Below are 27,974 nucleotides of genomic sequence, written 5' to 3' on the forward strand. Positions count from 1 at the left end.
TATCATGAGCAGTGTAGTCCAGAACCCCTACATCGGCCGCACACCAAGCACCAGGGTAAGTAGCTACTGATTGATTCATTGATAGTGGGACAGAAAGGTTGATGTTTCATGGATATGCTTCCCATAGCTGGAGTTCTATAGAGGGTCGTGGTGACCCAAGATTATTTGAAATCTGATTCGCTAATATCTTTTTCTTGTTGTTTTTTTCTTTATTGAGACACCACTGTTCTTGTGTTTGGTCTTAGTGTTCCATTATAATCAGGATGCAGAAAGAGGCTCTTAAATTATTGACTGCCTTGGGATTTTCTGGTGTAGGTATTTAATTAGGTTAGATGACGAGAGCAGACATTGTACTCTTGATGTGGATGTGTCAATACATCATAAATGTTAGCATACAGCTGTAGTTAGTAACATTTAATGTTCTTGACTTGTACTTAGTGAATCATAACACATAGGTATCACTGGCTTCATCTGTGAAACCAGCACACCAAATATTAAGGCAATAGTTCTTTCACTTTATCAAAGCACCTTATCCTCATCTTCATAGCAACAGGAACCTGGGTGTCAGTCAGACCTCAGGGTGTTTGAGAGTCTATGTAAAGACAGACTAAATGTTACACAACTGTTTTTTCAACTGATAATTGCAGAGCAACCTCTAGTTTGCAGATCTGTTTTATAACCCAGCTCTATGTAAATTGCCTTGAGATAATGTATGTTATGATTTGCGCTAGACAAATAAAATAAATAAAATTGAATTGAACCCAGCTGTAACCCCATCATTCACATTCACACTCTAATTGCAGAGGGTGGTCTCTTTACTGCTGTAATACTATTGATGACTCTCTCTAGGGAACTGACATATTTGGTGGCTTTGATTCAGTGGGACACTGTAACCACACCCAACAAAAGGGTCAAACCCTCTTTGCTGCCACAAATACTGGTGTACAGTATATCCCTGGGCAAGTGGGGAAAATCACAAGTTTATTTATTTTACTTATTGAGTGATTGGTTTTAATAACAATGATTTTCAGGGTTCTATCATAATAATCAATAATATCTTTCCACTCATGTGAAAAATATGATATTTTAAACATCATAACAACACTCACTGTGGCTGATTCATTATATAAGGAGTTGTAGGGATAGGGGCAGACAAGATAAATCCCTTGAATTAGCATCTAAATGATTAAAAATAGATAGATCTTTTTTTTTTGCAGCTAGCAGTCAGAGAGGAGGACGAGAGTATTACACAGCCCAGTGCAGCTGAGGTGGTGGGTAGAATACAAAGTAATCTGGGTCTGATGTGCAAGTTAAGGTTAATCACTTCAGTTTTCACGCACTGGTTTCTTCAGATTGTAATATGAGACTAAACAAAACCATGTAGTCGTAGTGATTAGCTCAGACCATATAGACCTCAATTATATTACGGCTTACTAAGCAGGTGTAGCTAAAGATATTTTTTTTATTCCTACTGTACTTACTGTTTTAGAGTATAGTTTGATTTCTAATCCAAAACTAATTCTTTTAATTTTAACAACCAACTACAGAAGTCTAATTCTATCTCTGTTTGATTAGTTCAGACCTTTAGCACTGTATAAACATTATTCTTTATATTTGGGTTGAAGGTTATGCGGAATCTGAATGGGTGTTGATATCATGATTCAATGGAGGTGAGGCTGTGCGTTGTAAAGGAAAGTAGGGATACACAGGAAAGACAGAACTGATCCCTACCGCATAATGGATTTCTAGTAAACCGTAATGAAATTATACAGAGACATGTACAACCTACTTCAAGAAACAATTAATATGAATGAGTATGAATGGCGGTTTAAATACTGGTTATGTAGTTATGCTATTCAAACTATGAGTTGAGAACTTATGTGGCAATATATATTTAAGGGCTAATGACCAAAATTAATTTAAAAAAAAGCATTGCTATACAGTCAGCGAGGAGTGATAAATACCCTCGATGTGTACACTACATATATATATTATGTTTTTCCCACCAGAGTTTAACAATGATGAATATATGTAAGATCTGTTAAGATGCTTTCAGACAGGCACTTAAATATGGACACATTCTGGACTCACTCACTCACTCACTCACTCACAAACACATTGACCTATCTGTCCCAGTCAGACTGACCATCCGTAGCACTGGGAGAAATCCCACCCGCCCAACCTGTAATTAAAGGATTTAAAATAAATTATAATATAAATATCCAGTCACTAAAAGTATAATCAAAATAGTTTAAGAACGTTTAAAAATGGCTGACAAAAACTTACAATCTCTCAGATGTGTGTGCAAGTACACAGAAAGTCCCAAAACACACAAAATGAAATAACAAATCCATGAAACTATGGAATGTAAAATTTGTTAAAGTTGCACAGAACCAAATGTAAAAAGATAAATATTGATAAAAACCTAATTTCGGGTACCATGGCAACACATCAGATACTCTAGGTTTGAGAGGAATAGTTCCTTACCAGGTCAGTGTTATTTGTAACACATTAATTGTGAGAGGTGAAAGGGCCATTTTACAGATCCTGAGATTTTGTTATCTAGCTTATTCAAACCCACATTTATCTCTTTCCCAGTGCCAGTTGATTCAAATAATAATATTATTTAAATGTTTTGGCTTCTCAAACCCTCAAAATGTCAGGTGGTGCAACCATACGAGCAAAAATGTGACTTTGAGGATAATAAGTTCACAATGAAATCCTGTGGCATTATTTTATGTTTTTCAGATAATGATAATGACTATATCAAATCCCATTAGTTTTAAAGTTTTAAGATTATAAACAAAAGTCAGGTTGGTACAACTGTAAACTATGGACTTTTATTTTGAAGTGGAGAGGTAATAACAGTTAACAATATGTTGCATCTACCAGAGGACCCCAAGTGACCTTTATGGCTACATAAAAAGGTTTGTGGATATCTCTCAAATATTGATAAAAATGGTTACAGCCAATTATTATGTAGGCTGTGACCAAGAACGGTGCTACACTGGGGCTAGGGTGGGCTAAAGCCATGTCACAAATCTATGCAGCCCCAGTCAAGCCCCCTTAGGTATTGCGGAGGCTTTTGTTTATTTTTTAATAATAAATATATAGATAATAAAGAGTACTTAAAAGTCAATAACCATACAGTGACTTTCTCCCAACTCGATCCCAGGCTGCATGCTAATGCCTCGATTACACACACGTAATGCTCTTCTTCCTTTGGCTGCACTGTGGATATTCATGGTTTTTATCTGAGGTTGTGACACTCATTCTGTAACATTGTAACCAAGGCATTGTATATAGTCAGTGGTGAAAGTTGATTGCAAAAGTGTGGTGATAACCAGTTTACCAGTATGTTAAAAGGGTGTGAGCACAGATGTCATTGTGGCTGCACTTTGGATATTCTTGATGTAACCTCAGATTTTGTGATTCCTGAAACATTACCTCAAGGCCCTTTACATATAAACCAAACAGTTCTTACAATGAGCAGCACTTGCTATCTGCTGCATGTGATGTAATGTCAAGTGTTCTATTTTTTATAGATTTACTTTTAATCTGAAAAAGTTTGTTTTCCTCCATAAGAAAACTTAAATAGTGCGTCCTCCAATGAGTCATGTCTCCATTACTGTCGATTGGAGTTGGGTGGGGTTAGTGGGTATTTTTGCAGTATTAAAGAGGCTTCACTGGAACTCAAGATGAGTTGAGTCCCCACCACACCGGCCTGACTAAAGAAATCAGGTTCTGTATGATGAAGAAGAATGTCACAGGCGGCCAGACTTGACGGACACCTGGGTTGACATGAAAATATAGGTTAACATTTGGTGTGTATACACCAAGGGCCCGGTCACATAGATGAATGTGAAGCGAATATCGTGGGTAAAAGTTCATCCAGGTTGAACTCTAAGCAAAGACACGCTGCCACACAAGAAGCAAAGATTTTATTTGCCTTCTCGCTCTCACAGATTGGAAGTGAATGGGAGGCGCAGGTTCACCACTCAAACATTTGCGTATGTGTGACTGAGTACTTAGTGTGTAAAAGTAGAAAATTTGAAAAAGTCCAGATTTCTGAGATAGTCCATTTTACCTTAAAACATGAATTTATCAATGAAGGGAGTTTTATCTCTCCTCAGTCACCAAAGTGCTTGCTCATTGTGGGAACTGTTGGGTTTCTCTAGAAAAAGATTATAAGGTCTTGACTGTCTATGTAAAGTGCCTTGAGATAATGTAGATTGGGATGTGGCGCTAAACAGATACAATTTTATTGAATTGAATCAATCATCCCTCGGATTATGTGATTATTAAGTCATTATCATGTGAATGTGTGCATGTTCATCTTATCATCCGCACACACATTCATCAGTCACCTATAAATTACTTAGTGTTTGTAGTTCAATAATTCAGATTGCACAGACAGAGCAGAAAGCAACAGACAGCTATGGTTATGTTACAAGCCATGATGCAAATGACAGTTTGATGGGTTGAGAAAAGTGTAAATACTGTCTGGATGATTGGACTGAGAGCAGCGTGTTTACAATATAGTCAATTGCTCTGTCACATTACTGTCGGGTTGTGACACTAGATTTTGTTTTCTCATAACCTTGTAGATGCCCAAGCCTGGGGGCAGTGGAGGGGGGCATCCTGGGAGTCGAGACAGCAGTGGGATTTGTCGAAGCAGTAGCATCAGCAGTGGAAGTGGCGTGTCTGGAGGCAAGATACTGTCTCTATCATCCATGAGTGATAGCGTGCACAGTGGCCTGAGCTGTTTCTTGTCAGAGCAAGCACTGGAGCAGGAGGAAAGGCAGCAGCGCAGTCACCACTTAGCTGAGTTCCAGCGGCTAAAAGAGGTTCGTGCAGCTGCTCAGCTCAAAAACCTGGAAGATTTCCTCAGGATGAACCATGTGTCACTCAGGGACAGCATGTCTTATTCTACGGGCATGATTTACAGGTAAACCACACAAACGCGCACAAGCACACACACACACGCTCACACGCTCATATGGAAACCGCAGCTTAGTGATGATATCATTATCACTATTGCTAATGTGGTCCGAAACATTCAATCTGCAGCTAAACTTTTACAGTAGGTTAACATATCTGATGAAAAGCTGCTCCATACAGTGAGGTAGGTGCTACCAGACAAGGGGCCTCCATGATTGGCCTACAGGCAGTCCAAAAAAATGTGTTCAACATTAACAGAGAGTTTTCTCTCTTTCCATATATACGGCAACATCAGCCCCAAAGCGCATCAGCTTTAGGCCCCTACAACAGTTATGAGATAAGATAAGATGGGTCTTCAGTTCAACCATGAGGCCAGAAATCTGGGTGTAGTCTTTGATTCGGACCTGAACTTCTAAAAACATTTCAGCAATATCATTAAATCAGCTATTGGTCAAATCAGGAGTATTGCCAAAATTAGATAATTTCTCTCATTCAGTGATGCACAAACTGTTATTCATGCTTTTATCTCCAGCCATTTAGATTATTCTTAGTCATTATTTGCAGGACTGTCCCAGAAATCCATTATAAATAAGTTTATCGTTATTATTATTATAAGATAAATATATTAGTCCCACTATGGGAAAGCAGCAAAAAGGGAATAGTGAAATACAAACTCAGTAAAAGTTATAATAAGTAAAAAATACATAGAGTAGATAAATAAACATAGAGATAATTATAGAAACATGTACAATGTAAACAAAATATAAACAAGTAAAATAGTATTGCACACATGGGTTAGGGTTGAATTTATTCAGTTGAATGCCTGAGTGAGATAGATAAGGTGTGTGTGGTTACTGGGAGCAGAGCTGGTTAGGCTAAGGGCAGCAGGAAGGAACGACCTGTGATACCTCTCCTCAGACACTGGGTGAACCAGTGTGTCACTGAAGGAGCTTCACAGTGCTGTAATGGTGTCCTGCAGGAATTGGAGCTGGTTCTCCATCGGAGATGATCGCTTATCATTCTTTTCTATCCTACCACCTCCACTGGGTCATGGGGGCATTCCCGGGCCAAGCTAGACCTCCTAATGAGTCTATCCAGTCTCTTCCTGTCAGCAGTTAAGATGCTGCTGCCCAAGCAGACCACTCCAAAGAAAATGGCTGATGCCACCACAGAGCCATAGAAGGTCTTCAGTAGCGCCCCCTGCACTCCAAAAGACCTCCAACAGTTCTTTAGTTTTCTTTAGTGTGGATCTGGAAGCAGTTCCACTGGCCCCAGTTTACTGAGTCCTATGTCACATCTCTGTACTCACTGTCTTCCTCATTTTTGGCAAAGCACAACAAATAATAGTAAAGATTATATTTTAACAATTCACCTTATTAAAAAATCTCTATGGGATCTCACATTTACACCATGTTTTTAGCCTAAATGTCTGCTGATATCTTCCGACGAGGTGCATTGACGGGCCGCGAACGCACCAACTGGTTGCTACGTCTGTGTGCTTAGCCACTTCCAGTGGACTTTTGGGCTTAAAACATGGTGTAAATTACCTCGTTCCAAGTCGAATATGAATGCTGACTCAAACACCACCCCTCCATTGGCATAGTGGTAAGTAGATAATGAGTGAATTTTCATTTTTCAACTATCCCTTTAAGCATAGAGGCATAACTTTTATTCAAGGAAATACAGTAGTTATACCTGAACCTCACATAGTAGCCCTGCAGAAGACATGCTCCCTGTGTAAACAACAGCATAAAGGGAAAGCAGTATATCCGCTGCAAACCAATTTTTTTAAGCATTAGGCAGACCATGTCTAATAAAATGCAGCAGAGCCCAGCCACATATTCAGGATTCAAAAACATTCTAAATAATTACTCTAGAGCAGTGGTCACCAACCTTTTCGAGCCCAAGATCACTTTTCAATTCTGAGCGTAAGCCGGGATCTACAACTCCAATATCTTCTAAAAAAAACTTTAAAACTTATGAGGGTCATATTTATTATTTTTGTAATTTCTGTTAAAGGTTCAATGTATAAGTATAAATATACACAAAGAAAGGCAGTTATGCAACTTTATCTATTCAATGCACAATATTCACATTAATATCAATTCATATTTACAGCATCTGTTCAAAACACAATATTTAGCTTCACTTCAACAATATGTTCTGCAGAGGAGCTGCTACTGCAGCACAATGTTTTTACATATAGACTTTGCCTTGAATATAGCCATTAATATAACTATTTCCTTGTATAAAAGTAGTCCTGTGTACTCAAATAAATACTATACAGTACGAAGTCATGCATCTTCTGCTGCTGCAAATATTTAACAATAAATCCCCCTTTTTTAAAACAGAAGAATGGATTCGGTTAACAGAAAAGCTGGAGTGCTTTTATTTCGAAACCCATACAGAAAGTGTTGCAACCATTTATGTTTGTGACATAAATTCAACAGATAAACATTTAGACTCAGGTGAAAGATAATTTTCTCTGTTTATTCTGCTGTGAAACACAATGTTTATCTGTCTATGTCACAAACGTATTAGTTTCTTTTTCTTTTTTCTTCTTAAGTCCATGTCACATTTCAGCAGTCTCAAACTACTTGATAATCAACAATATCATCACATCTTAACAACTGAACAGCTTTAACACTTGTAATTGTTAGAAAGTAAAACTTTAGATAACAGCCCCCAATGAACAGCATAAGTACTGTGGAGTTATGGTGTAATCTTTTGTGTTAACAGTGTAAATGCTCAGTACATACGGGCGGCTGTGGCTCATGAGGTAGAGTGGTGGCCTCTAACCACAAGGTTTGATCCCTGTCTTCCCCCTTCCTTGTGCAGAAGTTTCCTTGGGCAAGATACTGAACCCCAAATTACCCCTGGCGGCTGTGTATGGATGTGTGATGTGTGATAGAGAAAGTGCTGCAAATAGATGCACAATTCCATATGTGTGGAGGAATAAGGGGGGACATATCTGGATCTTACAAAAAACCTATGCAGTTTTTTTGTATCTGCAGGGGACCTATTCAATGAGACCTGGTCCCCGCCAAGCAGCCCCCCTGCACTGGGCTGTTTCCTGAGACACTCTGGAATTAAACAGCCATCGTTACTCTAATTTGTAAATCTCTATGTAAAACTGTAACATTCCCTGTGAACAAGGAGTATTGCAAAGAGTATGGAGGAGGCGGATTCTTTCATTTAATCTAACTACACTTGGCTGAGCTGCTTAGTAGGAGACAGTGGGCAAAGCAATAGAGCCATTTACTGTGAAAACCAACAGCAGAAATTGTAATATGGCTGCCAATGCCCATGACTGATATTTATAGTAGAATATATTGATAATGTGATATATAATCTTCAATTAGCTGTTGCAGGGCTCACTGGTCTGTGACTTTTTTTGTCTGCAGAAATCTGGGCAAATCTGGGTTGAGGGTGTCCTGTCTTGGATTAGGTGAGTGTGGCATATACATTCAAGTGCATCGACAAGGTCACGAGTCTAATTTCTAATGCTCTTCAGTCTGCAAGTCATCACTTTTGAGCTATTATGTGTACACTATGGGTGTTCTACTTTTCTCGATTTTGCACAGCTGTTTTGAGATATCTTAAGACCATGGCAACACAAAAAGACACTTTCCAAGTAGAAGGTCTTTCCTAAGATGGGACACTTTTCTGCTGACAAACCCAAATACACAAGTAGAACTGAAAATAAAAATCATTCTCTCTAAGTAATCAACATATCTATCCTGGGAATTTGTTTTGACCTGCTACTCTCGTACACCCTGGTCTGTCTCACTGCTCTCATTAGCACTGGTTTGTCTCACTGCTCTCATTAGCACTGGTTTGTCTCACTGCTCTCATTAGCACTGGTTTGTCTCACTGCTCTCATTAGCACTGGTTTGTCTCACTGCTCTCATTAGCACTGGTTTGTCTCACTGCTCTCATTAGCACTGGTTTGTCTCACTGCTCTCATTAGCACTGGTCTGTCTCACTGCTCTCGTGCACCCTGGTCTGTCTCACTGCTCTCGTGCACCCTGGTCTGTCTCACTGCTCACGTACACCCTGGTCTGTCTCACTGCTCTCGTGCACCCTGGTCTGTCTCACTGCTCACGTACACCCTGGTCTGTCTCACTGCTCTCGTGCACCCTGGTCTGTCTCACTGCTCACGTACACCCTGGTCTGTCTCACTGCTCTCATTAGCACTGGTCTGTCTCACTGCTCTCGTGCACCCTGGTCGGTCTCACTGCTCTCGTGCACCCTGGTCTGTCTCACTGCTCACGTACACCCTGGTCTGTCTCACTGCTCTCGTACACCCTGGTTGGTCTCACTGCTCTCGTGCACCCTGGTCTGTCTCACTGCTCTCGTGCACCCTGGTCTGTCTCACTGCTCACGTACACCCTGGTCTGTCTCACTGCTCTCGTGCACCCTGGTCTGTCTCACTGCTCACGTACACCCTGGTCTGTCTCACTGCTCTCGTGCACCCTGGTCTGTCTCACTGCTCACGTACACCCTGGTCTGTCTCACTGCTCTCATTAGCACTGGTCTGTCTCACTGCTCTCGTGCACCCTGGTCTGTCTCACTGCTCACGTACACCCTGGTCTGTCTCACTGCTCTCGTACACCCTGGTTGGTCTCACTGCTCTCGTGCACCCTGGTCTGTCTCACTGCTCTCGTGCACCCTGGTCTGTCTCACTGCTCTTGTGCACCCTGGTCTGTCTCACTGCTCACGTACACCCTGGTCTGTCTCACTGCTCTCGTGCACCCTGGTCTGTCTCACTGCTCTCGTGCACCCTGGTCTGTCTCACTGCTCTCATATGTTCTGGTCTGTCTCACTGCTCTCATATGTACTGGTCTGTCCCACTGCTCTCAGATGTACTGGTCTGTCCCACTGCTCTTATAAGCCCTGGTGTGTCTCACTGCAGACTGTCGGGTCGGGTGGATAGGGTCATAAAAATGAACATTTCAGATTAAAAGCGTATGGGTGGGTGAAATAGGCCAATTGGATGAGTGCAAGTGCTTATTCAGCGCAGCCAAGGGGCATTATCAAGGCGTAGAGCGGTCGTCAACCAACCAGCAGGTAGGCAGTTCGATCCCAGTCTTCCCCATTTACCATTCGTACTGTTGAGATTCTCTTAGTTATAGAAAATAATTCCTTTGGGTGGGAGATGGGTGAATGAGTCACATGCAGATTAAGATAATGTCAGAGCTGATCCGCGCATCTCTACTGTGCACATTCTCAAATGTTGATTTACAAACTGACAATTCTCAGATTTGTTGTAATTCAATCCAATATCATTTTGTGCCGAATATTTTATTTGACATTTTCTGTCCTCCAGACACACAAACACAATGTCATCATTTCATTTTGTGCAGGCACGTGGGTTACCTTTGGAGGACAGATAACAAATGAGGTAGGGGAATACACCTAACCTCTACAGTATTTTATAATCATGGTTTATGTTTGACAGGGTGTAACAAATGTAACAGTTTCACCATGTAGAGTGCATGGATTCCATGTGTGTGTGTCGTTACTGAGGAGGGAAGTGTTTTGATTGTTAGGAGGCAGAGTTGCAATGAATAGGAAAAGGCAGATATGAGATTTATCCACTTGTGTTTGATTCTGAAGGGAAATTTGAAACTTGCCTGATTTCTAACACGTGGCAGGCGCAAAAATGAAAAAAACTAAAAAACAAATATCTCCAGGTGAAAAGGCGATGCCATACACGTAGTGGACACTGACAAATGTTTCAAGAGAGCTTGTAATGATAAGAGCTGTGTGTTGTAAAGAAAATCCCGTGATCTCCACAGCGCTCCACCTCTTGCCTGAATAATGCGGAGGATATGATGCTGTTGTGAATGTGCCTGTGCAGAGAACCTCCCGCTGCGTTGTGCATTTGTGAAAGGCAAACTGTAGGAAGAGTCCGTAGCCAATTCTCCCATCTGAAAAGAGCTGTAGTGTTTTATTATGGGGGCTTGGAAAGGAGAACAAGTCATTCCAAGTCGAGAGGCCAAGGATTCTTTTGTTTTTATTTGATTTTCTCACATCATAAGTAATCATTCAATCATCACTCAAATCTGAGTCCAAGACATTTTTGCTTGAGAAAGTCGGTAGTGACAGTAGTGACACTGTATTTAGACAGTTAAATACAGTGGAAACCGCTTATAGTGATTACAGATATAGTGATCACCCGTTTATATGGATCAAATGCTTGGGACAAAATCGTTCCTGTAGAAATGCTGTTAAATTGATCATTTAAGGGTCTTTTCATACATGTTTGGACCTTAAAAAAGTTATTTTTTACAGTTTTTAGGGGCTCTGTCATTTAATAATTACTGTAATTTACTGTGTGTGTGTGTGTGTGTGTGTGTGTGTGTGTGTGTGTGTGTGTGTGTGTGTGTGTGTGTGTGTGTGTGTGTGTGCGTGTGTGTGCGACACCGTTACCTCAAGTTCTGGGACTATCATATGGAAGCTATGCAATTCAGTTATAGTAATCAACCACTTATAGTGCTTAATTTGGCCTGGGACATACGTGATCACTATAAGCTGTACATACAATAACAAGCAATATTAATTATATAACTACATTCCCACAAAAACAAAGGATGGATTTTGTGAGAAATAAATCTGCTATTTAGTGTAGCTTGGTGATACTGTGACTGTGAGTCTGTTAGCTTGCTGACATTAGCATTTAGCTTAAAGCATTGCTTAAATTCCTACAAAAACCAGGCCAAAGACTTTTGGTATGTTATCATCCTTCTAACCTTAACTCTACTCATTCTACAGTTTTTCAGTTTATGCAAAAAATAAAAAATAAAAATAAAAATAATGATGCTTATTATAAATTTTATTTGTATAGCACCTTTCATACAAGAAATGCAGCTCAAAGTGCTTTACATACAATATAGATGAAAATAAAAACAGTTCAAATGTTATTCAAAATAAGAAGAGAAGACATAAGAACATGGTACAATTACATTTAAAAGAAAAGGAAAGAAAAAAGAAAAAGGAGTCAAATTAATTTTAAAAAATGATCAGATATCAAATTAATTATTAATCAAATCACAAAACAAATCACACTGAGCTGTACTTGTTGTTATAGATAACAATGAAGGATGTCATAGCTGCTGCCAGTATTGCCGGCAGCAGCCAGTTTATGTCTATGTTTCCAAAGACATAACTAGCGACTGTCTCTTAATTTTACCGTCCCATCAGATGAGCAGTCCTGTCCATACAGAGGTTCTAGTTGCATGATGTAATAAAATTAAGTTCCTTGTAGGAGGCACCTGTAAATTATTACTGTGAGCCCCTCGCTTATGTCTCCGCTTAGACATAGTACAGATACTGTAACAGCCTCAGTGATGGTGGACCAGTACATATAGCAATATAGTTTAGGCCCTGATTTGGCCTACATCCCACATTCGGCCCACATGCCGCATGGAAGGATGGCACTTTGGTGGTCAGCTCCTGTTTGCCAGATCTGGGACACAAGTAAGCCATAGCAGTACCACATGTCATTATACCTTTCCTAGATTGCTGCTGGTTTGCCAAAAGGAACCCACATTTGTTTTGGGATATTTGGACCATATTTGCTATTTTGTAAGTGGGCAACTTTAGGCTCACATCTATTTAGTTTGGGCCACAAGTAGACCAGAAGTGCTGCATTGTTGCCTGAAGTGGCTCATATCTGTATGCTATATGGGTGGACGCACAGTGGAGGAAGCCTTTGTGAGTAGAGTAGAATTATTTGCAAAAAACATGGCAGCCTCTGTAGAGAGGACCCGCTAAATATAGTATTTAAGTATTTAAATACAAAGGACCTATTCTAGGGTAAAGAAAACAATAAATCGTATGATTGAGATAATTACACACTAGTGAAAACCTCACTCAGATTATTTTATTTTCAATTTCTGCTAATAGATCCCTTTCACCTAAACCTTACACACTGGACCTTGTCCATTTAGACTTTGAGGAAAACGCTGTCAAAATATTGGATTGTTTTCACTATTATGGGATTTGAATTGATCAGTGTCCTCTTTTCCAATTTATGTTTACTGTGCTTTAGCTGAGAAACTCTGGATCCATACAGTGCTGGAGGATGCACAGAAAACCTATTTGAGTTCTTTGTTTCAGCTGTGCCTCCACTAACAATCAGCTGAATTTTGAGCATGTATATAATTGTATTCCTAATCACCCCCGACCTTTGCTGTTGCCTGTGCGTGTGGATGTAGAGAGACTGAGGGAGCAGGCAGGGCAGGGTAATGTCCCTTTTTGTACAAGCAAAACTCATTCCTCTGCAAATTTTTGTGGGCCAATGCAAAATATCAGATTCTAAATATGCACATTGTGTAGATTTACAGATGTGGAAAACCATATATGTGTGATTATACAAACTTAAGATAAATATGAAATATAAGTGTATGGGGCCAATATTGTAGCAATATGTTTATTGGGAGTTATTAGGAGTTGTGCATGATCAGATTTGTTAATCTGTAAATCTGTATAAGATTTGCAAATGTATTGAGATTTGTACATCTATTGACAAATCTGCAAATGCGTGCATAGATCTGTGAATATGTACTGAAGCAGCTCAGTTCAAGTTAATTCATCAATGACCTATACCACACATATGAATCAATTAGGACAAAGAGATATGGTCATCAATTCAGACATCTAAAAGACATTTTATTCATTAATCATTGAAAATTCTGTAGCTTATTTCATGGCAGTTCAAACAGAAGTTTCACTCAAAAAAAGATTGACCTTGTGAATATGAGCAAAATGGAAGCATAACCAAAAATAAGGAATAAGCATCTGGGGACTTAAAAACTTTACAATCTGAGAAAGTGGGTGTCAGAGGGAGAGAAAATACAATAGTTTGATTGCTCTTCTTTATCATGTCATATTTTCTGTTGAAGGTGGCAGAGGAACTGATGACTTTGGCATATGAGAATGGAATCAATCTGTTTGACACAGCTGAAGTGTACAATGCTGGAAAGTAAGTATGACTCCATTTAACCTAATAACTTTTCTTTAGGCTACATTATCTGTCTTAGTTTTAATGCATGAACCCCACTCCACTCAAGATGATGGTAGTAGAGCACATGATGCTTTATACAAACAGCTAAAAATGCTAAAGAATAATAATTATTGCACATCCTCAGTTCAGCTTCAGTATCAATCAATCAAATTTTATTTGTATAGCTCATATTCAAAAATTACAATTAGTCTCATAGGACTTAACAAGGTGTGACATATTCTGTCCTTAACCCTCAACAAGAAACAACAGTTATAAAGATACTTCAATCAGGAAAGACTTTGATTCAACGTTTTAACATTTATTGATATGCCCACAAGAAGTGATGTGAATGCTATAGTCTTTGGCTATGTGATGTCATCAGGATTAAGAGGTGGTGGAGCATGTAGTACATGAATTCCCCCCCAAAAAAGAGAAAAGGGGAAGAAAGTAAAGATGGTGGATGACTTTGACGGAGAAGTGAAATTGATTAATGATCTTTCTTACCTTGTAAATGTAGTATTCTAGGTTGTGACAGAATGAATAATACCTTAGTAAGAATAGACGATGATTAGAACCTTTATCGAATATACGTATTTATCAGATAAATGTATTGTAGTGATATGGCTCTTGTTAGAAAGCAGCTGCAGGCCAAGGGATAAAGAAGACATACGGGATAAAGGTTTGGGAAACCAAATGAAGTAGAGATCATAATTGAAGAAATTGAGGTGAGCAGAGAACCATATAAAGGTGTTTGCAAACAGAATAGGTGCATGAGTGATATATGTTCTAAAATGTAGAACACAACAAAAGGTCAGCAAAGACCAAACTAAAATAAAAGGTCATTCGACCGAATGAAAATTAAGGTCCAAGACCAAATAATATAAAATGCTAGCAGAAATTATAAAAATGGTACAAGCAACAGAAATTAAGTCAGTTTGACGAACATAAATTAAGGTCCTTAAGACCGAAAGTAAAATAAAATGCATGTTGGATGGGGGGCCAAATGTAGAAAAAAGTAAAAGGTCAGCAAGGACCAATCTCCAAATAATATAAAAATGCTAACAGAAATTATAAAATGGTACAACAACCGCAACAGAAATTAAGTCAGTTTGACGAAAATAAATTAAGGTCCTTAGGGTCCTCCGAAAGTAAAATACCATGTGCAACACATACGTCGCAAAGACTGAATGGGGTCCGAAGACCATGCGAGCTAAATAAACTGCTGGCTCACGGAGCCAAGAAGGAACCGGTGTGAAGCTGGCACAATGCCGCGATGTGGAAGCTGATCGATGAGGAAATCAGCCTCGTCTGTGGGAAATTCGTCATGTTCGCTCGCCAAAGGCTCCTGCATTGACCACCAGAAGGATTGAAGCGATCTCCCCTGGAATCTGGGTCCGAACCTCTTAGGGATAATCATTGTGAGAGTCCGACATCGAGATGAATAACAATGTGAAAATAAGAAAGGTGAGAAAAAGATTGCCTTATGTGCGTCGCTGAATGACGGCTGACTGCGGAAGAGACGAGAAGGTGTTTAAAGTTTGACAGCAGTCGCATTATTGGCTGGAAGAGACTGTGGCAGAATCTGATTGGCCATTTAGAAACGCCCATAATCAGCTGATCAATGCTGTTCAAGACAGGAAATCATTCAAACAGTGAAGGGTTGTAGATTCATGCAACACTTCCATTTCTAAAATTATGCCAAATCTGGTCAGAATCTCTGGACTTATCCTGTGCTTGCAAAGAGATTTATCTATGAGACTATCTCCTTACTCAGCTACATATGTTATATGTAAAGGAAATAAGCCCCCTGCTATCAAGGTGCATGGACAATATGGACCCATGGACATACCAGCTTGCTTCTCTGTCTGGTTTACCAATAAAACACCCAAGCTGTCGTGGAATCAGTTGATCATTTGATCTCCACCGTCTTTCATCTTGTGGACGAAACTATGTAGCCCCTCTGCCTCCAAGGCCTGGCCTTTGTGTATTATGTGAAATCAGTTGGATGATGAAGAATTTTGTTGAGTTTAATTAAACTGCTCATTTCTCTCTCTCTCTCTCTCTCTCTCTCTCTCTCTCTCTCTCTCTCTCTCTCTCTCTCTCTGCTAATCTCCTTTCCCAGGGCTGAGGTTGTCTTGGGAAATATCATAAAGAAGAAAGGATGGAGGTAGACTTTTCAGATTGTGTCTTGTTTTTGTACACTTGTAATCTATTATTTGATCTGTGATGTAATATGATAATATTGACGAGACTTTTTATACCTAAATAATATTTATTACATTTGTCATCTGCACCGTCAAGTGCTGTCAGACTGTCACATTTATATATATATATATATATATGCAAAGCAGACAAACAAGTGACTGAGAGATCACTTAGATAAAGATCTACTAGAAGAAGTAAAGAGGCAGAAGCGAAAAGTGAAAACTGGTTTGCAGATTGGTCATAAAGAGTTGTGGGTTAGGTGTAGTGGACCAAATACAGTACTTACAGAGTCTGAGCACAAGTTTGTGTCTCAGTCTTCATCTGTAAAGATCCTCATCACTGTCCTCCTATCATTATTAACTGCATTCTTAAATACTTCAAGAAGCATGGATCATGAATGGTCACATTTTTTTATATTCCTCTTCTGTCTTTTTTTGTTGTTTTTGTTTTTTTTTATATATATTTTTAAGCACAGATGAGAAGGGTCTGTAACTTGAACTGGACAGAGCGATCAGATGTAAGTGTGGAAACTAGAGGCATATATTAACACCAGGTGTAAACGTTATCGAGTTAAAATCAGATCTAGATACGATCTGGATTTGAGACCCATTTTAATGCCACATATAAATAAGGTATAGACTTAAAAACCATTGCCAAAAGGCAAACTGGGATGTTTTAGGGTGACTGTATGTGAAAATTATAAATCAGGTTAGGAGACCATGAGTCAGCCTCTCGTCCTAAAGTATAAAGAACAATTCAACTGTGTTCTTGCCTAAAGCTAAGATTTTCACTAGTTTGTGTTTTGATATAGGTTGTTCGCTTTAATATACATGGTATGTATTTGTCAACAGAAATAAAATGAGGCAATGTTGAATCTTCTATTAGATTTTATTTTTTTCTGCTGGATTAAGCAATGTGCTTGATAATATAATAAGTTTTTTGTTGCTGATAGATGTTTCAAGGTGTGAGTCTGAAAACTCCAACAATTTGATTTCTGTGTATATCTATGTTGTCACATACAGGCGTTCCAGTTTGGTCATCACCACCAAAATATTCTGGGGAGGAAAGTATGTATTATTTTTTTTTCTCCTTCTATCTCTCTCTCTCTCTCTCTCTCTCTCTCTCTCTCGAAAGGCACCCTGTCATGTCTCCAACACTTACAAATTCTGTCAGGTATAATTTAACTAGTAGTAATGACTTGGTATGGGAGCTTTTTAATTTACTTTACCATTCATCTGGGGAAACCATAAAGCCACTCTGGTTAGGTGACTGTAACAGTAGGAGCTACATGGGGTCACCATGCACTAGGTCCTATGAGCAGGCTCACTACAGCAGCTAATGGGACTTCCATGGTGGAAGCCACACTTCCTATTCACAGGGCTTCACCTCCATTATGGCTCTTTGCTTGTGTTGGGCCATGGTTTTTTTGTGAAACCACACTTCAGCCTACATGTGTCGTCAAAGCCTGAAGCAGCATGTCCCTCCCGGACTCAGTCTCCCAGGGGCCATCAAAAACCAGAGCAAGGAACTCAGTCTCCCAGAGGGCATCAACTTCACACAGAGGTGTGAAAACCCCCCCAGGGACACAGGTTTCAACTCCCATTGGTCACTCTGGACCCCATGACCTGTGAGGTCACCGGGCCAATATAAGGCCTGTTCTCCCCCTCTTCTGCCCTCTTCCTACAATCCTTCTACAGGAGGGAAGGCTGTGGAGCCTCTTCTCCAGCTCACATCTTCTCTTCCCATCCAACTCTTCGAGAGGAGCACCAAGGTGCAGCTTCCAGCTCATCTCACCAAGGAAACCTCTTCGCACTCCAAGCTCTACCAACGTCCTAGCAGCGATGCGATGTCCTGCAGGAAAACTTCAACCAGCAACTGAGCTACACAGCTCAACAGAATCACCAAGGCAAGAGCCACAACCAGCCAGAAGACTTCACAGAACTTCGAACTGCACAGCAACTTCCTTTTTCCCCTTTCCACGGACGGGTAACACAACTGGGCTTAATAATTATACTAGGCTAATGCTAGTTATGATCTTCAGTCTTTCCTTGCATACATCTAGCAACCTTCTCTAATTTGGCACACACACAGACACACGCATAACTCTTCACCTCATTATCTCTACAGGTCGTAAACATTCCAATAGGGGGGGAGGGTGTTATATTCAATTGGCCAGCCGCCATTTTGAAAGCACGCTGACTCACACAGACACACACACATACCTATCTTTGTTTAGCAATTAGACCGTTAGTAATTTGTGTTTTTATACTTTATTATATTCATAATAAATGTTTTTCTTTCAAAAATGTCTTTTCATTAATGTTGCATAAGTGAATTTTGCCAACCTCTACACTGTCAAGAACTCCATATCCTTCAACTTAGCTAACTATCTATATGGTAATTTTGGTTATAGTTATTAATTTAATTGTTAATCAGAGTTCCAAATTTGTAGATAGAACCTTTATGAGACTTAATCAATAAATTGGCTATCTTTTCCCTTCCTTTGAAGGGTGGTGCCCCGAGGTAACTTTAATCAATTAAAGTTATTATTTAATATTAATAATAAAATATTAATATTTAATATTTTTATTTTGATAACCAAATTTATTGAATGCCGAAAGGCACACCATTTCATGGTATCACGTTTGATGCATTATGGCACAACACTTGAGTGAGGATAGGATTTTACTTTCTGTAACTTGTAACTATAGTCCCCTCAAAGTAATTGCAACAGTAACTCAAATTCCTTTGTTGGTGTGATTCAAGATCAAAACATGAAAATTAGTCTGAAATTTTGAATTTCAGCTTTTATGTCCTGGTAAGAACCAAACCACTCTGTAACATATGAGGAGCTCGACACAGAGCTTTCAGATTAAGGACCTTTTTTATTTCTGCACATAATGAAGTTCACTCAATCTCAATTTTTTTTTTCAGAGCAGAAATGGAGAGAGGTTTGTCCAGAAAACACATTATTGAAGGTAAGATTTTCACCATTGTGAATAAATGTTAAACCTTCTGTTAAGTCTTGATTTTGTTTGGACCCCAAAGCAGAGACTGATACAGGTGAGTAGATAAATAAAGAGTTTATTGCTCAACAAAAAGCAACAAAGAGCAGGCAGTGGAGGCAGAGAGCAGGCTGGCTGCTAGAATCCCAGGGACGGCACGCGTGCTGAGCACATGGAAGAAAAACTCTGCACTGTAGACACAATGTAGGCAAACAGCAAGGCACACAGGATTACCTGAGTACACTGAGAACAAACACTGGTGAGCTTCTTCAAGAAAACAGAAAACCACAGAAAATTCACAAGGAACAGTGTGAAGACCAGGCTTTATGGACTGGTTGATGAGCTGAGTGGAAGCAGGTGTGCCTTGTCTGCTGCAGGAGAAGCCAGCCACGCCCCCTGCCACACACATGCCCTGCAGGAGAAAGAACAGAAAGGAGAGAGAGAGAGAGAGAGAGAGAGAACACAAAAACCAACAAGAACTAAAACCCAGAATCATCACACCTTCATTTTGTCATTACAACAAACAAGCAAGATCTAGTTGTTTTTAGCTGCATGTAACCCAAAAGACTACATAACATCAGAATGTTTATATATTGTACATACATATCTTCATGAAACAGGTCTAAGAGCATCGCTAGAGAGACTTCAATTGGAGTACATAGATGTGATCTTTGCCAATCGACCAGATCCTAACACACCTATAGAAGGTGGGTGATTTTCTCTTCCAGTCTTGTGTCTTTGCTTTCTATGGTGCTGAAATGACTGAGATTTATTAACCCAAGTTTATCTCGCCTCTTTTACATTCTTTTGAAATACTGGTTTAGCCTATGATGAAACTGTGGATTACTGTGGATGGTTCTGTAGGGCTGGTGCACAATAGAGGATAATGGGGCTGATCTTTGACTGGATTCGCCCCTTCTGACAATCTCAAGGGTGTTCTCGATCAGAAGCCAGTCGGTGCAGATAATCTGGCCAAATAATCCTTAAGTGTGAGAGGTTTACATGATAATCAGAGTTTCCCCGATCTCAAATCGTAAATATCCAACATGTTGGATTTTTACGATAATCGGCTAGCTGTGTCTAAAAACAAAAATACATTTCCAACTCACCTCTGCGAAATCCATATGCCAATTCTGCCTTCTCAGCGACGATTTCATCCGTAGTTTTTTTTTGTTTTACATTGTAAAATAGAATAACAAGCAAGCTGCAAGCTGACAACGTCAATCCTCCTCCATGTTTGTTTTTCTTCTGAAGTCACGTGTGATCACACAAGTTTCCATGAGATCTCAAGTCTCTGTAATTGCCACTGTGAAATTGTTCCCTACAAACGACAAGTGTGTGGTCTTGTGTTCTGGCCAAATCGTCTAGTGTTTGCGTTCTGTAAGATTAAAAATTGATTAAATCTTTCATAATGTCTGTGGTTTCCCATGTTTTTAAATTCAGTTAAGAGTCGTCTAGTGTGCACCAGGCCTAAGTGTTCCTTAACGTTCGCCTGAACTGCCAAATTTAGTACATAAAATGTCCCATCCGGTTAAAGTAAATGGTCTGTATTTAAATAGTGCTTTTGAAGTCATAATGACCACTCAAAGCCATTAAAGAACAGTTTTGCTATTCACCCATTCACATACACATTCATACAGTGCATCTATGCACCAAATTGCATTGGGGGCAATTTGCCCAAGAACACTTTGACAAAAACCCACATGTATGTGTCAATAGCTGATGTTATGTAAATCTGGCTGCAACATTAGCTCAAATCTGAATGGAACAATAATGTTTTTTACCATTAAATTTGGTATTTGTCAATTTTCCCTCTTCTAGCAGGCGCACCTTGGTGGTGAAGTGAAATAAAACAGCAAATCAAGTTTAATTACAAAATGGTTTCACATAATCTGTATTTTGTTCACGTTCTTTTGTTTTTGAGACAACAAAACAAGATATATCAGGAAACCAAAGTACACATAATCAAATTAAATACACATATACTGGTGTCCCATCATAGTCACATGAAAGTCTGCCTAGCAGGTGGTATACAGTATAACTTAGCATTTTGTCTTTCAACCAAAGAAATAACACCAAAAATACACACTTTTAGATCCATTATTTCAAATCCAAGAAATTTCTCCGTGTCTATTCAGGCAAATGGCAGAACATGAGAGTGTCAGGGGAAAAAATGATTATCTTCTATTGAGTTTTGGTTTATCTGATCTGTTTGTATTAAATAAATATTCCACAGACTTGGCATCTAGCTGAAAACCAAACCAAAATCCTCTTCAGAGCTAATTACTCTGACTCTGTTTAATCAAATTTGATTTAATTGATGAACCCCGTATTGCCCCTCATAGAAAAACATTGCTGCACATAGATGCACTATATAAATGTGTGAGTGAATGGGTGAATGGCAATAAACTGTACTGTAAAGCACTTAGAGTGGTCATCAAGACTGTGCTATATAAATATAGACTATAAATAGATACAATTATTAACCATTTAATATTCATAGTCTTCTCAATACTCCCAACCCTAACCCCCCATTTATTTCAAACTCACTGATAATGTCACCAATTAAATGACTCAGCTGACTCAAACAATTTGGGCTGTTTTGGTAGAGACGGTGAGGGCAATGACCCATGTGATTAACCACGGGATGGCCATGTACTGGGGTACATCAAGATGGACGTCTATGGAGATCATGGTGAGTTCAGACCTATATCACAACATGTTGTACAAGATTATATCAGCATCAGATGTCCATGTTTTCTTCGAGATTCACTATCTGAATTGGTACAATGTGCAAAGTGTGTAGTGATGCCAGTGCTTATGTTCGGGTCCACCGCGTTTTAAATTTCATATTACCCTTTGATCTTTTAGAGACTGGTGTTGGTGAACCTTGGGTTTGGGTGGGTTTTTCATTGGTCCATTTTCGATGAGGTTAACATTTTTTGAACGTAGAGGAACTGTATGGAGTCATTGTTCCCTGTGCTTGCTGTAGGAGGCGTACTCTGTGGCAAGACAATTCAATCAGATCCCACCCATTTGCGAACAGGCAGAGTATCACATGTTCCAGAGGGAGAAGGTTGAAATTCAACTTCCTGAACTCTACCACAAGATAGGTAAGCAGCTGCCATGGTCTGTGAGGAAATGTATTGTTATAGTTACAATAATGAACAACTCACTCCTCATCAGTATGTGAAGCTCAAAATATTTATTATTATTATTATTATTATTATCAATAATAATAATAAACATACATTGTTTTTATTGCACCTTTCATACACGAAATCCAGCTCAAGGTGCTTTACATAGAATATAGATGTTAAAATGACATTTAAAAGAAAAGCTAATAAAATTACATGAAAAAATGCATAAAAACTGAAAAAATTCAATGCTAAAAAATAAGAGACCAGGAGTGTGGGCAAATTGAATTGATGGGCTGCCATTCCATGTTGGATGTTCTTTATAAGATTGCCTCTCTGATTTAAGAAGCTGGATATCTGTTAATTTCCTCCAACATGTCTAATCTAATAAAACTGTTAACGGGCCTCAGCACATCCCCAGACAAATACTGCCACATACTGGTTTGTCTGTCACATTACATAAAGCCTTTTGCAGGGACTTTTTGTGTCCTCCTCAGTAGCCATTTGAGTTTTGAGCAACATGTCACAAAGCGTGTCCTATTATTATCACCTCAAAATATTGTAAAAAAAATAAGACCCATTCTAAATTGTAGAGATGCAGAACGTTTGTCATGCTTTTATCTGCGATTACTGCAATAGTCTATTTTTGTGCCTTTACCATAAAAACCTGTTCTGCTTGGTGCTCGACTTATAACTGTAACTTAAGCTGTTTTCAGACATGACCTCTGGTGGATGTCCGGAGGATTGGGTCCGGACTTTAAGCAGCTAGGAGGATGTTTTTTTGTGTACAGCTCTTCGATACCGGCGTCAGTAAAAACTGACTTGGCATCTTCGTCTGTGTCTTCTACATGGGTCCACTTTTCATAAGCAGAGATATTTGTTTTCTTTTAGTTTTTCTTTTTTCTTTTTGCTTCTGTCGTGTGTTAGAAACCTCACAAACACACCCTCTCGCTTACAATAAATCCCGCCGAGGATCTCCTGCTGTGTTGTTACATCGGCTTCTCACATTCTGCAGACTTTTTACGAGGGGAAAGTACAGAGATGTGATCTCTGTACGTTTGTTAATCACCTTCAAGGATCTTCATGACTTGGTTCCTGATTATTAGTATTTCACACCTTTTTTATCCCAGGCCTTCTCACTGTTCCAGAGACCAAGTTAGAAACTAAAGGGGGCAGAGTCTTTGCAGTCAGGGCCCTGGAGTTTTGGAACTACATTGCCTGAGGAATTTTGGTCTGAGTCAGTATCATCTTTTAAATCACCTCTGAAAATGCCCTTCTACCAGAAGGAATTTCCTGGTTTCATCCAAGCTGTATGTTTATTTCTAATGTTTAACTGTGTATTGTATTGATTTGTTATCTTTCTTATAGTGAAGCACTTTGTGTTTTTTATAAATAAAGTTTACTATTACAAGTTTTGTGTATGTGCAGGCATCGGCGCTATGACATGGTCTCCACTTGCTTGTGGGATCATCTCAGGGAAGTATAACCATGGGATCCCCCCTTGTTCACGTGCCTCGTTTAAGGTAACACACTTTTTCACTGCCTCTGTCATAATGTGGCATTTATCCTGTCACTGTTTCACCTGAGTGAACCTCAGCTTCATTCTCTTCCTGTGTTGAACATACTCAAATACACATCAAGGCAAACATCCCAGTAGTAGTAATAATAATAATAATAATAATAATAATAATAATAATAATAATAATAATAATAATGATAATAATAATAATAATAATAATAATAAAGGGCCTGTTGTGTTATTTGTTTAGGTGTGAAAATGTTTTCCACCTCACAGTCCACAAAATCTCCTTGTTACTCTGGATAGTCCACATACTGTGTTTTCACTGGAGCAATTTTGTATTGAACTAATTAGGGTTTAGGAAGATACTACTTTACTCATTTTAAGTGTGTACTTACAGAAAGTACCATCTGAATACTTCTTAGGCCATTTCACAAAGATTGGTTGGTAAGTGAAATGATAAAATACATTTTCTGATTATAATTTGTGTCTCCTGAAGAAGAGAAACAAGGTACAACACATTAAGTGTGTAATATACAGGAGAATATCATACTCCTTTATGGAATGTCTGAAGATCTCTACTGAAACATTTAAGGTCAGGAGTGTTATATCTTAAGTGTTGAACCAGCCAACTGGCTCTGTCATACTAGTTGTTGTAATTTAAATAGTAATAATGATACTTATAGATAATAACTGCGCAGGAGAGAAAACACCAAGTTAGTGACATGTAGTAATGTGATCAAAATACATGGGGGGCCAGAGTTAGAGAGACAGAGAGAGGGAGAGAGAGAGGTGCTTAGTGCATGATGGGAGTTCCCCCAGCAGTCTACGCCTATAGCAGCATAACTAAGGGATGGTTCAGGACTCACCTGACCAGCACTAACAATAAACGTTCCTAATGAAAAAGGAACATTTTAAGTTTAACCTTAAATGTAGAGATAGTGTCTGTCTCCTGAACCCAGAGTGGGAGCTGAAGGCTCTACTATGGAATGGGAGCTGGAATTCAGCTCCCATTCTACTCTAACAGACTCTGGGAACCAAATGGTCTGTATTTTTATTTTTATTTTTAACACTTTTCTAGTCCTGATGACCACTCTAAATAAAGGGGAAAGTATCTATCCCAGTACAGAACCTTGTGGAACTCCATGACTAACTTTTGTGTGCATGGAGGAGTCATTGTTAACATTAACTAATTGTAATATATCAGATAAATCCGATTTAAAACCGGCCTAGTGCTGTTCCTTTAATTCCTTGTTCCAGTCTCTGTGACAGAATCAAATGCTGCACTAATATCCAGCAGGATGAGAAAGTACATTATCTGAGGCAACCCTTACTTAGTAAAGATATATTAATCTGATTTTATATAGAACTGTTAAATAAAGATACAACTTTAAAAAGTGTAGTTGGAATAGAACCTAATAGACAAGTTGATTGTTTGGATGAAGACACCAGTGAAGTCAGCTTGGACAGAACTATAGGAGAAAAGTGGTCTTTAAATCTGCGGGTGGAACGTAACACAGAAATCTCAAGGGAAAATCTCCTCTAGTTTATATTTGATGGTATACTGTTCTATAGAAAAATATGATACCATAATATGAGTACACTAAAGGGTCATTCAAAACAGCAAGTTGGTTTAAACCAATTTCTAGTTTCAAACTTTTATACCATGCAAATAAAGGCAATGTGTCTCCAGAGTCTCCAAAAGTAGTTGTTGAGTAGTCACAGCTTTCCTAGTTCTTTTGTGACAAAGACAGTCTACAAAGAAAAGAAAATCTTGTGGCAGTCTTGTTTGAGCCCTGTACCAAATTCCCTGTTGTGCTTTTAAGCCTGATCTCTGCTGTGCTATCTGCAACAGGGTTATCAATGGCTGAAGGACAAGATCCTGAGTGAGGAGGGACATCGTCAGCAGGTGAAACTAAAAGAGTTACAGGCAGTTGCTGAGCGACTCGGCTGCACTCTGCCCCAGCTGGCTATTGGTAAAAAAACTGTTAAATGTTGATCTTGTTTTGCGTTCATCATACCCTACTGCACAGTTGGTATTGTTTTCAACTGGAATACCTTACATTTCTGTTACTGTCATAATGGCTTTATTAAGATTAGTTGTCACTGCAAAATTCTATCCATTCTCCAGAACACTGTCTTTCACATGTTCTGCGATGGACTACTTTCACCTTTTCTACCTGTGTTCAAAATTCCCACAGCCTGGTGCCTGAGGAATGAAGGGGTGAACTCAGTCTTGCTGGGAGCTTCCACAACTGACCAACTGATGGAGAATATCAGAGCAATACAGGTCGGAAAGTATACAGGCTAAAAAAAAGCATATACAACCAGTTTGTTAACAGTTCCATAACTGCAGTATTAAATATTACCAGGGTCTGAGGGTAGAACACTTCAGATATTCAACTAACACCCACTGTTAAGATGAAAATACAGTATGTGATCCATTGTTGACTTTTAGTTTTAGTTCACATCTGTTTTTGTTTTCATTCTGACATTTTACAGACAAACATTGTAAAAACAAAGACATATGGACCCACAAGTAACTTTTCATATTTAAAAGACATCAACAATAAAATGTGTTTATTCTATGTTTAGTTAAGTTTTCAAATCATTTATCTAAATTTATTGCATATATCAAGGTTTGCCATGAGAAGTTAAATAGTCTGCCTGTCAGCAACCTTAGTTTTCCCCACAAATGTTTGATGGGCCACAGTGAGAACAGTATGACAGCATAAATATGAGCATTGTTAGTCAAGAAGAAGTCCTCTTGTACTGTGATACTATAGCTTTGATGAGGAAGTGTAAAAATATCACAATATTTGTAAAATCCTTGTGAAAAATTAGATGAGTCTGAGGGCTTTCTGTCCATAATCCATGACAAATCAGCATGCACCGCAATGTTTGCTGTTTGAAGCTGAAACATAAAACAATGCTCATGTTCAGGTGTATAATCTACAACTTTCATTAAATTCTGCAGTGCAGCAGGGTAGATATTATTATATAATTATATTATCATGACTTGATCATTCCATAACCAATCTATCAAATTCCCCAGCACTCAGTCACAGTCTGTCCTGCTATTATTCCAGAGTTGTGTGAATTAACTGTGGCCCGTAGACTCACCACAGGACTTGCCTCCGTTGTCACTCCATCCATTTTAATAACCTGCAAATTTCTTGGGCTTGTGGAAAATTATGCTCATTAAAGGTCCACTAAAAAGAAACAGAATAAACATCAATTACGGTCCTTATTTTACATGCACACACCATGTGGCATAGTGTTGGAATCATTATTGTCTATTTTGTTTTAATGAAATCCCTGTCAAACAGCTGGAAAGTCAGTTTGAAAATGATTATGCACTTGTGTAGTTTAGAAGGTTTATCAAACCGACACATGTTGTACACTGTGTGGAGCCACTTGATCATTAGTTATCAATATACAGTAAAATGTGCCAAAGTTTAAAAGTTTAGAGTGTGTCCTTTTGTACTGTGTAAATACAACATGACAATACAAAGGATTGTATCATGAATGCACAAATTAATAGATGCTTAGTTTGTAGTCTTCTTCGTCTTTTTCCAGTGGTTACCTCCCAATATAATATGACCTAACCCTAACTCACAGAGTTAGCACTGAAGCAAATGATCAGCAGATTGATTGTCTAAACATCTTTTGGTCTGGTTGTGGGCTACACCACAGATGACAGCTTTCAGGAATGACCACAGACAAATCCACTAGAGATCTCTGTGACACTCTGAAGTCAAGATGTGCCTCCAATAGGCTGACTCAAGCAACGGCCAGTTGTCTAAGGTACATTTGACGGTAATGTTTCTCTCCTCTCGTTCCTCAGGTTCTCCCAAAGTTTTCACTGTCCCTTGCATCTGAGATGGATGGCATCTTGGGAAACAAGCCGTACAGTAAAAAGGACTTCAGATCCTAGAAGCACCAGTGATGAACTGTCTCTGCTTTTGAAAAAGCAGCAACACCGATTAGCAGAATTTGACAAACTGTGAATAATCGGAAATCTGTTTGCAAAAGACACAACAAGGCATAAAAAAAACATTATCCATTTCACCAAGTTGATGCACTTTACTTTCTTGCTCGTGTTTGCACTTATAACCACTTTATAGTGCCAATTACTACCATATGCAATACTTCAA

General features: G+C 39.0%; 1 protein-coding gene across 1 annotated transcript; it reads left to right on the top strand.

Moving 5' to 3' along the window:
* Positions 1–4: 4 nt before the first annotated feature.
* Positions 5–27,974, top strand: LOC117764835 (voltage-gated potassium channel subunit beta-2-like). The gene is made up of 15 exons (XM_034590915.1): positions 5–55; positions 4,608–4,948; positions 8,346–8,389; positions 10,308–10,345; positions 13,851–13,930; positions 16,074–16,118; positions 17,179–17,223; positions 19,091–19,134; positions 19,782–19,868; positions 21,771–21,856; positions 22,154–22,274; positions 23,727–23,821; positions 25,673–25,793; positions 26,019–26,107; positions 27,665–27,974. The coding sequence occupies exons 1-15, from the start codon at positions 5–7 to the stop codon at positions 27,752–27,754; spliced, it is 1,377 nt and encodes a 458-aa protein (XP_034446806.1). The 3' UTR covers positions 27,755–27,974.

Source organism: Hippoglossus hippoglossus, chromosome 7 (assembly GCF_009819705.1).
Source record: "Hippoglossus hippoglossus isolate fHipHip1 chromosome 7, fHipHip1.pri, whole genome shotgun sequence".
Classification (NCBI taxonomy): domain Eukaryota; kingdom Metazoa; phylum Chordata; class Actinopteri; order Pleuronectiformes; family Pleuronectidae; genus Hippoglossus; species Hippoglossus hippoglossus.

Excerpts from the sequence above, each read along its gene's own strand:
- LOC117764835 (XM_034590915.1), top strand. The coding sequence starts at position 5 with ATGAGCAGTGTAGTCCAGAACCCCTACATCGGCCGCACACCAAGCACC. Across the intron at positions 19,135-19,781 it reads CAGAAAACACATTATTGAAG|GTCTAAGAGCATCGCTAGAG; the intron begins GTAAGATTTTCA and ends TTCATGAAACAG. Across the intron at positions 23,822-25,672 it reads GTTCACGTGCCTCGTTTAAG|GGTTATCAATGGCTGAAGGA; the intron begins GTAACACACTTT and ends TATCTGCAACAG.